Source organism: Poeciliopsis prolifica, unplaced genomic scaffold (genome assembly GCF_027474105.1).
Source record: "Poeciliopsis prolifica strain line A6 unplaced genomic scaffold, Auburn_PproV2 SCAFFOLD002, whole genome shotgun sequence".
In the NCBI taxonomy this organism is placed as follows: domain Eukaryota; kingdom Metazoa; phylum Chordata; class Actinopteri; order Cyprinodontiformes; family Poeciliidae; genus Poeciliopsis; species Poeciliopsis prolifica.
The window spans coordinates 18,762,514-18,778,464 of record NW_026562377.1 but is presented as its reverse complement, the minus strand read 5'-3'; the positions used below and the strand labels follow the sequence as shown (position 1 = coordinate 18,778,464).

The window sequence follows — 15,951 nt, the reverse complement described above, 5'->3', positions numbered from 1 at the left end:
CAACGCCAGTAGCTTTTATTTTGACACCATCAGGTATATATAGGGACTATGACTAAACACAAGCCACATGAAAATGAGAACTAGGGTGTTTTTTTTTTTTTTTTTTTTTGTGTGCTCACAGTAAATCAAATGCAGAGAGAATTTAGAGGACACAGTGTGCTTACACAACGAGCAAATGTAATCTCACACTGGATTTCTATTCACAGATTATGCAAGCAGAGCTGCTGATTGATGACTCACCCAAAATTCAATTATGACTCTTAACAGTTTTATCTGGATATAGGTTTAGCTTTTTTTTAAGTACTTTGCTAATTAAAGAATCAGAGCAAAGGTCTTTTGCATGCATCAGTGTTTGCAGATGGTATGTGTATAACTTTATGTGTTCAAATTGCATAACTTGAGATGAATCAAGAAGTTTACATACACTCAAAGGGGGCAGAAATGTCAGAGATATTAAACTTTTATTAATGTATTTGATACTAGTGGAAGGAGGGACACCAGCTGGAATAAAAATGTGACTAACCGCTGAAATTATAAAAAAAAAAAAAAACAAGAATTGGGTGAACAGGTTGAAATTTATTGTGAATTTTCTCAAATCTTCAAATTGTACAATTAGGCTCAAATATATTCATCAGCACTACTAAAGTGGAACCTCTGAATACTGATTTAATCTATTCCATCAGGCATCTTTTAAGACTCAAACACTTGGAAACATTTCTCCCCTTTGAAAATAGTTCAACTTCCATTACGATTTCAAGGAGAGGCTTAAAGGTGTGTTTTCAGTCCCAGTGTATTCGACACAATGACGAGAAACGTCAGCATCACTGACATTCTGTACTGGAAGCGCTATCCTTAGGTTTGCAATTAAAACAATGTAGGTTCATTGACACTTACTACTCCCAGCACTTTAAAATGTTAGCAACATCCTGTAATATTGTTATTGTGAACATTGGTTGCTCAGAGTATGAGAACCTGTGCCGATGGGTGATTCATGTGGCAGATACAAGAAAGGCAAGAGGACAACAGTGGAGAAAATGGAATCTCACACTGGATTTCAGTGGCAGCAGCATACAGTATTCATGCACAACAAAGCCACAGTTGTGAGAGCTCAGAGGAAAGGCTAACTCTCCTGGTCAGATTCTCACTAACTACATCATAAAAAGTCATTTTTGGAGGAAAATTTGTGACTGGGATATCCATTTATTGTTTATATTTGGGGAGAAGTGTCTGATTACAATGAAGGGATAATGTCCATTTCTCTAAAATGGACACTTTCCAGCTTGAATGAAATTTGAAGCGACCCCTCCTCAGACAAGACAAAAAGGATTATAGAGATAAGTTCTATTGTCAAACAAAACTAAGATTAACATATTTGCCCACTGTGGCAATAAGTAGTTTTGGAGTAGTCAAAATGAGATCTTCATACAAAGAACTAGTAGCACAGTCTTTTTGTTTGTTTTGCACCTGAAAGGTCAGAACAATGAAAATAGAGAAATCTCTCCACATTCCTCAACCTTACTTTGAGTCAACAAATAGAACAAACTAAAGAAAATGGTAGCTCTCAAGTTTCACCAGGTTCAAATTATGCACTGTCATAATTTTGATAGTACAGATCAGAGAGAATTCACAGTGAGTATAACTTTGTGCTTCAAATTCTTGTTTTCCTATAACATGATGTTGGATCAACAGTCTAGAGTGGTTAAAATAAATAATCATAAACTAAAATTAAAACATTCTTGCCAAGTCTAGGCTTATGTAAACTTCTGAGATGCATTGTAGCTATTACGAGCAATTTTGTGTTTTGTGTGAGTGTTTCTGAAAAGAACCGTGCGTCTGTTCGAGCTGTACTCACAGGCATGGTCTGGCTGCCGTGCAGGGCGCCGATTGCAGACTGAGCCTCAGTGTGTGTAGAAAACTTGACGAAGGCGCAACCTGGAAGAAAGAGGAGATGCATATCAAACACACAGACACACACATAATCATATGTACGTATGTGGATATTTAGGGTAACATTAATAAAAGATGTAGAATTAAATCTGACACTTCAGAAATCAGTGAGCATTAAGAGCCTCTCAGTGCACAGCAAGCTTCCCCCTATTCTGGGCATTATGCAGGCAGAGAAGCAGAAGCTGCAGGCCAGATACCACTGATGAAGCAGAAAAACTTCCTATTTAGCACCACATGCCTCTTTGTTCAAATTAAATCGCAGTTAAAAAGGATAAAATCAAATAGAAAAACCATTACAGAACATGTCTTGATCAATATTCGAAGATGTGGAAAAAAACTTGAAAGCTAAGAAATCACAGAAACAATGCTGTTTGCTATAATGTCTTTTCAGCGAATGTGACAAACTCCACAGCTGGAGTTTGCTGATGAGCCTTTGTAATCCTTCCCTGCCTTTGAACCAAAAAGAAGCATTAAAAAACTAAAATCACCAAACAGTCCCCTACATCATTACAGAGAAACATGAAAACATGAGAAGTGATTCTGTTTGTTCCAGTGAAGCAGTCAGTCACTGATCCACCACACTGTCCCCCAATTTCATGTCATGTGAATCGTCTGTTTTTTAGTGTTTCATCTTTTGTGCCTTATTCTTCTTATAGTCTGTCCTGCTTGACCCAGTCACCTTGGTATTCTTCTCCTGTTAATAGGCTCACCACTGTGGACACCAGCCGATCAAGATGTCTATTCAGCTGCTAAACTGCTGCCCGCCTCCCTCCTACTGAGATGTGGATAGAAAAAAGCTTTGAGTTCCTGATGACCTGTACAAGGTCTTTGCCACAATGGGTCATGTACTGCTATAATTAGCCTTTTACCCCTCCATACACGGATTGCTGGTGTAGCTGTAAAGAAGAATGGTGGTATTTCTTCAAAACCCAAGTTCCCTACTTGGATTTCATTTCATCTCTTGAAATGAAATCCAAGATACTACCACTTGTTGCCATGAAAGTCCATCAGAGATGAGGACTACTAATTATAATAAAAGAGGCGTCACAGATGAGTTGATGTTAATAAACATATTTCCTTAAGAGTATACTTTTGTGCCTAACAATAAACCAAAAGTATTTTAGTTGAAGAAACTGAAATTTTGCGATTGAATTAATCCCAATTTTTAATATGCGACATTCTTAAAATGTCGCATATTAAAAATGTCCCATATTAAAAATTTGCCTTAGAGGCTCATTTTTGTCACGCAAGAGGTGAAACTTGTATTTCTTTTCGGGGTGCTGTTGCAAAGAGCTGCAGGATTCAATAATCTATAGACACCAACGTTGAAGCCAATAGATCCAGTCAAATATTTTCAACAGGACTAAGAACTTTAGGCTCTAAAGCAGCATTAGAATAAAAAATATGACTATTCTAGAGAATAAATGGTTTAGCAAGTTTAGAAGAACTGCTGTTGGCAAACGGTTCATCAAGCTACATCCTGCAAGCCAAAATTAAGTTAATTAATCTAATTTCAAATGGATTAAAATAAGATCATAGATTTTGCATCCTGAGGCAAACTTGGAGAAGCACCATGCTGGCTGTCATCAGTAGATGGTTCAAGCCTCTGTGAGACTGCTGTGTTGGGTTAAGATACATTGCCTGTGCAACTCTCACTTTTTCGAATTTAATGTCACATTTTCTTTTCTTCTTGTCTTTCTCTGACTTATTTTACTGAGAATCTGGATTAATTTAGATGATCCATATGAAGCAACATTCAATCTGTGCTTGGTATCTTTGATATCTATTTTTTGTGGATCAGAGAAGAGATTTGAGTAGTTATTCAAAAGTAAATAAATCCAGATTTTTCTTTTTGTGGGAAATCCACCAACTTTTCTGAAAGGCGTAGCTGACATCATATTCAATAACCATGACCCCGCAAAGGCGTTAATCCTCTTGAACCTTTCCATCTTTTCTCACTATACATCCACAAAGTTCAATACATTTATGTGACAGACCAATACAAAATATTATTGTAAAGTGGAACAGAAAATTGAAAGGCTGAGCAATGAGAGAAATAAGCAGCTCAGAGGTTGGTGGTGGTAATTCTGGAGTGGTGAAGAGACAAAAGTGGGACAATCTGTTCACAGATTACTTGTGCTGTCTACAAATCCGTTCCTTTAAAGAAGACAGGCAAGGAAAAAAAAATGCTGTTTTTGAAAGCAGTTTGCCACAAATGATATACAACACAAATACAGTGGAGTGAAAAAGCATTTATTCTGTTATTTTGCATGTTTGTTACACTTACATATTTCAGAACATCAGACCAGTTCAAATATTAGTCAAAGACAACGCAAGTAAACACAAAATGCAGTTTTCAAATGCAGATGTTTATTTATAAGGGAGAAAAAAATAACATTCTGGCCTGTTCTGAAAAAGTGATTTATCACCTGATAAATTACACCTGAGTTCACTGATTACTGTCACACCTGTTTTAAATCAAGACTTCATTAAGTAGAAACTACTTAACAAAGGAAGGACAAGGCTTTATTTGCATAGATATTAGAATCCTAACCCACACTCCTTACCATTTGGTTGTAGTAATGCATTAATTTGTTTGCCAATATCCAATAAATACCACAAAAAGAAGAATGGAACATCATACCAACAGTATACTGTGGTAATAGATGGGATGGTTTGGGGCTGTATTCAGGAGCGAGATAACTTGCTGTGGCAAATAGAACCATAAATATGTAGTTTACCCAGAAATCCTAAAGGAAAATGTCCGTCCATCTGCAAGGGGTATGCAGATGGACCTCAAGATGAACTTGGGTTATGCAGCAAGACTTTTAAATTGGTTTGATGTTCTGAAACACTTCAAGTGTTCAAATATGCAAAAAAAAAAAAAAAAAAAAACAAATAAAACAAATGGAATAAAAACAGGAATTGGCAAACATTTTCCCACATCACCGTATGTGAAAGAAGGTTCACAAAAATATTTGTGAAAAAAAGTGTAAAAAAATGTTTTTGTTTTGTTCCAAAGTCAAACTATTGTGTTTGAACACACCATTCTCACAGTGAAACGTGGTGGACTCATTGTCCAGGCTTTTTGTGGTTTTGTGCTTTTAACTAAATGCCTGGTGTAAGAGCTAAAGTCGACCATAAGTATTTTCTTTCCTCACAGCTGATCGATTTCTCACACATCAAACAGATCAACAATCTCAAGTCAAGCACTCAGGCTGCTTGACCTATATCTGATCCATATGCCATCTGTAATTTACATGATGTCCACACCCGCACACACACACACACACACACACACACACACACACGCACACACACACACCCACCCACCCCCCACACACCACACACACGCACACACACACACCCACACACACACACACACACATTTTTGATTGTCAGTCATTGACCTAAATAAATCTGACAGCCAAATCCCCGTCTCCTACCTTTGCTGTTTCCGTCAGGACCTCTTAGGACTGTGCACTCCTCGATGACTCCATAGGGCTCAAAGAGACGATAAACATCCTCTTCAGTCTGCTGTTTATTCAGCATCCCGACAAACAACTTCCTGTCTTCTGAAACAAAGAAGGGGACAAAAGGTTACTTTATACCCGACCTCAATTATGAAACTAATTAGAGAGCAGGTTGATAACGGGAAACACTGTCATTACAGTGAAAACAATTTTACCACAGGGACAAACAAATATAATACATACATTCAAAGGTTCTGCAGAGTAGCCATTTTATTTATTTACTGAAGCTCAGGCTCAAGTCACACAGTTTATTTCTTTCCCAGGACTGATCTATATCCAATAAAACAGGGTCTGATTCCATGTGAGGGCAAGTGTGTGGTCATAGTGCAAGGATGAAACAAAGGGAAACAATGGAGTAATGAAGACGTTACTCACATACTCTCTCACACATGCATATATGAGACTCAGACCAAAGACAAAGAGGGAGTCTTTGGTCGTGTAAAAGCAAGAGGGGCTCCAGGCGGCTTCATCCTCCTACACACCAAACTGCACTGGCTGGAACCTAAACTTCTTTCTCCTTCTTCAACTCATCACTCCCCCCACACACTTATTCATCCATCTCTTCCCTCTCTCTTTCATGCCTTTCCCTTTCTCCTCTCGCTGAATCCACATTTTTGCCCCTCATTCCTTTTTCAACTGCTGCCCTCCCTCTCTTCCTCTCTTTATCTCTTTCTTACCCTACTAATTGCTGCTGATCCAGAGTTTTTTTGTGTAGCCAGAGAAATATTTCAGCGCACTCTTCAGTGAACAATGGTGTGTCTCTTCAGCGGGGAGACAAGCCATGAATAACGCTGACTTTTCAATAGATTGCCTTTATGCTATTGAGTCCTGTTAAATGCTGTGGGATCTGATCTTTACCTTGACCCGACACCCCGTGTTTACTGATGTGCTCTGGCACTGTATGATTAATGCTACGCCGTTGTGTTTCTGCCGGCAGCAAGAAGCACTAAAATCTTTTTCTCTATACAGATTGTTTCTCCAACTCTGACCCATAAAGTCACAGCAGAGAAAGCGACGGACTGAACCAACAGCTACTGCTGTGAAGAGGAGGAGAGCTGCATAAATTGCTACCAGTCGTATTGACCAGGTTCACTAGTAATCTCTACACACCTGTGCCGTTGACATTCCTAGACTCAACCCATGAGGCGGTACGTCAAATCTCACAGCAGGAATGGGCTCCAGCAAGGCTTTTGCGACTCGGCACCATCAGTGATGCACCTTTAAAATAATCACCCGTGTCAGAGGATTGTCTAGGGAGGGGCGTCCCTGGTGCTGGCTCCTTATTGCAAGTGGCAGGATCAGAGGCTACGTATAAAAAATGGAAGTGATGCAATGTGACATCTGTCAGGGTGGATTGGAGAGCATTTATCTGCAAAAAAAGAAACGCCTGAACTGGAAAATGAAAGGCCAAGATGGTCCATCCTTTTGCTGGAGGGAGAATATAAATTCCGAGGTTGAATCAGAAAGATGAGTCAAGGATGTTTGCGTGTGCGTGTGTGTGTGTGCGGGGGAGTCTGTGTGTACAAGTAGATGGGTGGTTCAAAACGATAAGGATTTTTCCTGAAATAAAACCAGGCTACATCTCAGACACAGATCTAGTTCATATCACATGGAGAATAATCTATGTAAATACTGTCATAGTGACTTTCAGAATTATTTTTTTGATCACCATTGAACTTTAGCAGCATCACTTGGAAATATGCTAAAGAATCTCTGTATTTTATTGACCTTATGTTGCTAGACCAACACAAACAGGGAAATAATTGTGAAGTAAAAGGAAAATTATAGTTTTATTTTTTTAACTAATAAAAATCTGCAATCCAATGCCCTTAACAAAAAAAAAAAAAATTGCTTTAGAAGTCTATCTATGAATAATTTAATCTCTCCATAAATCCGGCTGTTCTATGAAGAGATACACAGCACAGGTCGAAGAATATGTGGACAGGAAAACTATTAGATTTGAACTACATATACATGGCCATTATGGAAGAATGGCAGAATGAAAGTTATTGTTGAATGAAAGTCACAAGGAGTCATGTTTGTACAGAGTAAGTATGATGCGGGTGAAAATTTTGGTCAAGCAAACAAAATCTCAATAATATTCAATCCTTTGAATATAAGTAAAACATGTTCAATTAATGATCTAATTTAAATCAAAATCGTTGTGAAAATAAAACAGAAAAAGGTGAAGGGAGTATAATAGTTCTGTGAGGCATAGCACCCTTGGAGTTTGTCGGTTCTCACTTTGGTTGCGAGATTCCTTCTCAAGTGGGTGTGAGAAGTTATGAGTTCATGCATGACCTTTACCAGTTTTATAGGAGGTTCTCTCAGAGAATCACAGTGTTAACAGCTTCCATGTGGCATGGTTTAAAATACGATGCTGCATCCATCCTGCAGCTTAAGGATTGCTAACTGGAACGTCACCTCCAGCTAAATGGAATAATATTTATAGGACTCGTAGTATAAAATGACAAGTGGACACTATATATCACCTACCTGTGTAATATGGCTTCACAAAAAGCCCTAGACACTAAAATCCTGATCAGCCCACCATTCGTCTGTCTCATGTCTGAGAAAGATAAGAATCTGAAACATATCCAAGAGGTCATTGCAGTGTGGGAAACCGGTAACATTATATAGATATTGTTTTTACATTATTTGGCAAAAAAAATCTGCGACTGAGGAAATTGTGCCAAGCATATTCTGGCACGTGACTCGACCACTGAGCAACTCATGACAACAGATAATGTTGGAAATCTGCTCCAGTCTAGGATTCTGCTCTGGCTGCTCTCAGCTAAACGGCTTCATTGGGAATTTATGTCTCTTTTTTTCATTCGCCGGCAATAGAAAAACATTAACTCATTTATCAACAACACCGCAGAACAACTAGTGTGCAAACAAACAGAAGCAGAGGGTAAAATGCCTACAGTAAAGTCAACACAGTTATGACAAGAAAGGGAGTGAAAGGGCAAAAAGATGTTGAAGAAAAAAGTTACAACAAAGACTTTGAAGGCTTAAAAGAAAGGGTTAGAGATAACAGCTCTTTCATCATGGCCCAACCTGCCTGTGTCTTAATCTTGTGACTCACAGTATTGACTTTTTCTTAGAGTATCTTCGAAATCCACAAGACCAACGCAGATTCAGTTGTATAACTTGCTCTTAGTGAACGTGCACAACACTTCGTCTGAGTAAGGTATTTTCTAAACTGTACAAAATTAAAGGTGGACTGCTGCAAATTCACTTTTTGCATGTTATCAAAAGGTGTTTTTGTTTCCTTTCACTGCTCACACAAGTCAACATAAATTTTATTCTAAATTACCAAAAGAAAGCTTTGAAATATTTAAGATGAGTTATGATCACTTAAACAATTCAGGGGTCCAATAAGCACCTGCGTGTTCACTGAGAAAACCTTGAAACATGCTGACATTAAGATGCTTTTACAACTCACGGTGGCGGCGGGTATTCTCACATCAACAGAGACACTCTACCGCATCCCCACTGACACGCTCATGCTACCATTATTTTTAATTTACACCACAGGTGCTTGTTGGGAAAAAAAATAATTTCAAAATATAGAGAAACATATCCATAGTGCTTATTATTTGTTAAGAATTAGACTCAGGTCTCTTTTCAAAACACAACCTCATGACTAACTGAGATTCACTTATGAATAAATAAAGTAAATGCTTAATAACTTTCAAACCAAAAGAAGAGTTGCCATGTTAATTAAAGTGCTGAAACTAATTTATTTTAAAATATTGGATCTCAAACTGTATCACACCAACATACTATTTATGGCAGGAAGGGAAGAATCATGTTTTATGCAGTGTTGTTACATTATCTTATTATGTGTTGATATTACCATAATAGGATAATGTTATCTTATTATATCTGAGGCAATACTGAGTCTGCCTCAGACTCAATGTTTTTAAGTCTGAAACAGACTTAAACATTTTGAGCCTGCCTCAAATTTGGAACTGGTGTGAGCGTTCCGTATGCAAAGACTGCAAAGCAGCTGAGTCAAGTTTGAGTCTGGTCCTCAGCACCCTCTTCCCTCTGCTCCCTTCCTGTCAGATTACTGTCAAATAAAGGCCACTAGTGCCCAAAAAAAATCCCAAAAAATACAATAAAAATGTATATGGTGCATGTGTAGTAACAGCACATCCATGACGAGTACAACAGCAAATGTCCATACAACATCTGCACCACGTGTATTACTCTGCGTTGCCTGATTATCCCAGAGACCATTAAGGATTTCGGACAGTCAGCTGGGACTTACTGAGTAACAATGAGGCCAAGTGGCAGTTTTTGGAGCCAGGGGAACAAAGAGAGAAAAGAAGAGAATGAGCAAGAGAGGGGAGGAGAGACAGAGCAGAATGAATGGAAGGGAGAGTCAGAGCAATGAGCCCAAACTCTAAGTTGCCGGCCATACAGTCCTGCAGTCCTTGATAAGCCGGGATGTATGAAAGAGCTGTGCCACCAGAGCTGGTGAATCACTGCCACCGGTGGGGAGGATGAGGAAAGGGCAGAGCACTGAGAAGGAGAGGCAATGGAGGGGGGGAGGCCTGGTGGAGGGGATGAAGGAGAGCATATCAACTACTTTCGGCACTCACTGGTTTTCAAATTTCTCTGCTCTGTCTGTCTTTTTCTCAATTGTTGCAACAGTAAGAGAGCGAGGATGGAGCGGGGGAGAGACAGACAGAGAGAGAGAGAGAGAGATATTGTGACAGAACAGGGGGAGCGTGTGCTATGGAGAAAACGCACTTGTCAGAAGGATGGGGAGGTTGCTATGACAACTACTTATACAGCGTGCCGTCAGTCATGTTTCATTGGAGTTAGGAGAAGAGCAGATGAATGAAGGGAGGAGAGGAGCAGGGGAAGGGGTCATTTATCCGTCTGTCTGGCGAGGTGGAGTGCAAATTTGACTGTCATCCTCGCAGATAAGGACAAATTACGAACAATATTAGCTGGCTAATAAAAGGGAACAATAATGAATAGATAAATATATTAAAACCAAATGAGATAGCATCCAGGCAGAAACAAGGGGCCCTGAGAAGCCATCCGAGTTTTTTGTCATTTCAGGGGAGAAAAGATAAGAGCCGGAAAAAGGAGGCAGGAGGGGGGAGGCGTCCGTATTAAACCTGACTAGTGTAGCGTACTTCCTTGAATCAAGACAGAAAGAATCCAAATCAGCTCATAGTGGGAAATGTTGCAGCTTCCTCTCTCTCCATCGTAAGCCTATTATACTTCTTCAATGAGCAGGACGCCACACAATAACAGTGTCAGCATGTGTTCAAGCAGAAAAAACATGGACAGAATAGACTGAAATTAATTAACCCTACGAGATCACAGTGCTTAGCCAGTGGAATTTAATCCAATTTATTGCATATAGTGATCTAACTAGGGTTGTGTTTGCATTAATGAGACAGTGCGTTAAATGTGTGTGTCCGCAAATGACTCAGAGGAGCACATGGACGCACCCGGAATGCTCTTTCCTTCAGTGACAGGAGTTTCAGGGACCAACAACGGAGGGACTCTGAGGTTTGGCACAGCCATAGGGTGAAAAAAATAAAAAATAAAAAAATCAACCCCAGCCAAATTATCTCTTGAATGATGGGGCCCTTTCCAGGAGTCGCATTAGCCCCAGAGAGAAGACGGCCACGCTTTTGTTGTCATCACGCTGTCTGAAATTACCCGGATTTAAGGTTCCACTGGCGTACAGCTGAGTAAGAAAAGTGGGTAAATAGTTTGTTTACCAATTTCTAAACCAAATTAGCACTCCTGTGTGGGTGCATTGTACACTCAGCTGTCTTTTGAAGTTTGCATCCTAACCCACTGAGTTGACAGCACAAACCGTGAGGCCTACCATGCGCCCGCCTTAATGAGGTAGCTTATTAGTGCTGTTTTCTTCGCAGCCTCAGAGATGTTGCTTAGATACAGCCATGCAGAATGAGGAAAAGAAGAGGAAGAAGAAGAAGAAAAGAAAAAACAACGTTGACGTTCTGAACAAAATTCCATCAAACATAATACTCCGTGATGTGCAATTCCCCGACTTCTGTAAAAACCTATGCGTAAGTATACATGAATGTTAAGCACATGCCTCTGAAGGTTAAACCACAACATCAAGAACCTTGATTTCTATCTGTGTCCTCGGCCTATATTTCAACTTTGACAGATGCTCTTGAACAGCGGACCTGCTCCTCTAACTCACGCAGCACCTAAAGTGACGCTGGCTTGATTTCATGTCATAGTTTCATCATTTCAGTGTCAAGGCTGCCCCTTGCTAGCTCAGCTGTAACCCTTCACAAGACTCTGGCAAAAAATGCCATGCAGCAGCAGATGCACAGCCTTGGGAGTAATGCGGTAGAAGTTACAGTGCATTTCAAAAGGATCTACACCACTTCATTGTTATTTGTCACCACAAAGTTTTATGAGAATTTTAAGTGACAGACCAAACAAAAAGTGAGGCAATATTTTGAAGTGGAATGAAAATGTTTTTTTTTTTGCAAATTAAATGTGGTGTGCCTTTTTATTCAGTACATCATGAGGTATGTCTGCTCCAGCTTTGCACAACCAGAGACTAGACCTGCTGTCAATTTATTGCAGAATAGTTGAGTAAGATTGGAATGTAAACAGTTATATTCAGATGTTGCTTGTGTTTAGTTCTGGACTTTGACTAAGCCAGTCTAATGGCTGTGTGTGGGGGCTTATTGTCCATGTGGAAGGTTAGCAGGTGCTAACCATCTCTCACGTTTACTTCCAAGTCTGCCCCACAATTATCTTAATTGTCCACTAGTTTTCCTATTTCAACAACAACAAAAAATCCTCACAATATGATGTTGCCTCATGGTGAGCTTAGGTTGACATATGATGTTTTCTGCAAGACATGTTTTGTAAGAACCCAAAAGTTTGAAAAAGGTCTCCTCTGACCAGCTCACCTTATACTAGATGTTCACTGAGTCCTCTGCATGCCTTTGGAAAACTTTAACCATGACTTCTTATGGCTTTCTTGGGAAAAAAACGTTTCTTACCAGACTTCAAAAAATATCAGGTATGCGGACTGCACAACTAAAACTTGTTTTGTTAACAAATTCTCTGACCTGAGCTGTGGATCTTTGCTGCAGCACCAGTATTACCATGGGCCACGAGGCTGTTTCTTTTATTAATGCTCTCTTGCTCTGACTGTCAGTTATGTGGACGGCCTTGTCTTGGTGGTTTCCAGGTGCACCATACACCTTTCATTATTGGATGATGTTCTCTGAAATCTCTTAAGCTTGGCATATTGTTTCATAACCTAACCCTGCTTTGCACATCTTTCCATGTCTTTGTTTCTGTCCTGTCTGTTGTGTTCCTTGTTCTTGGTGAAGCTGTTTGGTCACTAATATTTTCTGATAGACCCTCCAAAGCTTTTAGAGAACAACTGTATTTATACTGTGACTGAAATACACACAGATGGCCTTTTTCCATTAACTATGTGACTTCTGAAAAGAAATGGTGACAATGGACTTTAAGGGTATTAGAGTCATAAGGGATAAATGTAAAGGCATGCATAGAAATCTGTTTGTTATTTATGTAACCTTTTGAAATCATGCATCCTTTTTCTTCAACTTCATAATTAAGTGATACTATATGTTGGGCTGCTGCTTAAATGCCAATGAAATGTATACATATTAGTGGCTGTAGCATGACAAAAATGAAGTCTCTTCCCACTATGCAATCCCCTGTCTGTCTTGTTGCATTAGCAAGCAAATACAGGCACTTTGTGATTCTATATTTATGCGTCGTGCAAACATGTTGCATACAATATAACATATTCAGAGCATTAAATAATGCATGATAATATACTCAGGGTTGCAGATATAGGAAAAAAAGGGCACATATTGAAGCACATAGCCGTTGGCGTCCAAGAAGAAAAAATTCTAAACACAAACATCTCAGCAAAGAGTAGGAGGTTCTGGTTGGTTCCAGTTGCATCACAGGCCCTATGGCATGTTAACTGGGCCAAAGAGCTTAGGATCAAACTGCAACGTTTTAATGAACAGCAGCCTCAAAGGAGAAGCAAGCTTCTGCATTCCAACCATACACATATCCTTGATGCACAGCAACTAAGAGTTGATTCCATCTCAGAGAGTCCAGTGATTATGAATTCCCTCTGTGCCTCCTTTAGACACAATGACAGATATTACAAATGACACCTAAAAGACTTACCCGCAAGTCCCTGTGCACTCGCACATATTTGTACACGTGTAAAAACAAACAAACAAAAAGATGCACATAAGGCACAAGGACGACCTCCTGTCGGTGTCACACAGCCCGTCTCCGGAGAAGGCCAAAGATTTTATGCATCAGTGCGATCTAATGGCCTCCCCGTTCTCCGCTGTTGGCCTGGAGGAGATTTCAGCGCCACGTTGGCCCCCGCTGGAAGCCTTGAACATACAATTACAGCCCGGTGACGTGGCCCTGCCTCATATTAGCTGTAAAACCTCTGGAGTGTGTAAAAGTGTAGGTGTTGCTGTGCACCCTTTTGGTTTTTCCTGAAGTCATTGCGCCATCCACGCTGGCATCTCACAGCCCCTCCTCGGAGAGGTGCAGCCGAAAGAAGGAAAGCCAAAGGAAGAAATTACCTAAAATATATTATGCGCACCATATATGGCTCAGCAAATTCACTCTCGATATGATAACAAATGTGAAATATTACTCAGAGCTTTGTGTTGACTTCAGTGCATTACGGCTGTGCTCATAAATCCCGAAGCTGCTGCGCAACATGCACACGTAGCTACTGTACATAAACATTTACAGTATGACAGTGCTATTTATATTGCCTCCCTTCATAATACCACGTGAAGGGCAGTTTGGCATCCATTATGTGATGGATTTTTCCTCCCCACGTATTTCCCTCTTTCCCATTTTTTCCCCCCGTTCTTGCTTCCCTTCCAGTCTCTTTGCGTACAGTAGAACAAGCTTTTTACCTTTGGCAGTATTTAACAAAGCACTAGGCTGTTTCTTAATTATTTTCTTCGCACTCCATTGACACTGATTCATGAGAGTAACGTTGGACACACCCCCTTGGCCAGCCCCTCCAACCAACCTCAACCTCCCATCTTCTCCACAGTTTTTTTCTCTCATATTTTCTTGCTTTCCATTGCCTTGCTTGTAGTTTCCTGCATCTTTCTCGGTTACTCTACATTTTTCACTTACTCTGTATCAGCATCTCCATCTATCTTTCTTTGCGAGAATACGCTCATGGCTAATAGCTTACCTTCATGGTAATTCATTAGTCTTTTGATTGTTCTCAGGTAATTACCTTCTTTTCATAGAGTGCCTTGCAAAAATGTTAATAGCTCTTGAACTTTTTCAGCTTTTGTCATGTTACAAGAACAAACTCCCATCTACATTAGTGGGATTTTAGGTAATGGATATAGATCTGTTGACAGCACAGCTATTAGTGGCACACTGCATGTCTGGCTTTTATAAAGTGGTAAAAAGAAAACCTTTAGAGGTCCTATTAGTTCAGGACCTAACCTTAACTAACAGAGGCTGATTCCCCTTTTTGTGAAGGGGACTCAGCAAATATGGAAGAAGATGCACATTAAGTCCTTTACAGTGGAACGTGATAAAGGCTGCAAAACACTCAAGACGAGGGTAGAGTTTTCACATCTCTGCAGGACAAACACCCTAAACATATAGGCTTTGCTACAGTGGAATGGTTTAAATCAAATTATACTCTAGAAGGGCCCAGTCAAAGTCTAGATCTAAATTTAATTGAGAATCTGCAAAACTAAACAATTGATTTCAACAGATACTCTCCAATCTGAGTTTGAGCTGTTTTGTATAGAAAGACGAGTAAATAATAATCTTTACCTACTTAGATAGTGGAGACATAACCTGGCCTTTGCCTTTTTGTGCAAATCTGCTCGAAAAAATTGTTGCTTCTGCACAGACTGGGCTTTCTCCCCTTGTTTTTCATTGTCTTCAGAGGATTTTTTGACCAGGCCAATCAGCAAGCGGAAGGAGAAGTTGTGATTTTCTCCACCGTTTTAGAAATTGTAGTGGAGGAAGTGAACAAAGCCATTCAGTCCATGTTGGTCACACTTCTAAATATTGAATTAACATCAACAGCCGCCCAGTTCGGCCCTGCACTTCTCTCTTCACAGTGGAGGATGGTTGTTTCCAGCCCAGGGTGTTTGCAGAAAGCTTCTTGGTGTCGAACTGGCGCATTACATGCATCACAGGCAAACATTAGCGATTGGGTAAAATTTAAAACCTCAACAGAGTCCACGCCTACAGGAAGCAATCGTTTCTCAACAGCCAAGAGCCCAGACCCTTTGTATCAAGCAAAGTGTAGTACAAAGGTCTGGTTTTCATCAAGGTGGTAAAGACATATTCTAAAAGGTTTCCTTCCGCAGCTTTTGTTAAATACAGACAGTTGGGCTGAATACAAAAGCAGGGCACACTTTTTAAAATTTTGTTT

The 15,951-nt window shown here is 39.9% G+C and overlaps 1 protein-coding gene across 6 annotated transcripts in view; it reads right to left on the bottom strand.

The window, feature by feature from the left end:
- Nucleotides 1-15,951, bottom strand: part of celf5a (cugbp, Elav-like family member 5a) — a 221,658-nt gene that overhangs the window by 39,827 nt on the left and 165,880 nt on the right. For 4 of the 6 annotated variants that reach the window (XM_055047006.1, XM_055047030.1, XM_055047013.1 and 1 more), the window contains exons 4-5: nucleotides 5,394-5,522; nucleotides 1,853-1,932 (exon numbers count right to left, since the gene is read on the bottom strand). In XM_055047006.1, the coding sequence (XP_054902981.1) occupies nucleotides 1,853-1,932; nucleotides 5,394-5,522 (209 nt within the window). The remainder of the gene's footprint in view (nucleotides 1-1,852; nucleotides 1,933-5,393; nucleotides 5,523-15,951) is intronic. The other 2 variants (XM_055047023.1, XM_055047045.1) reach the window with 1 other exon arrangement.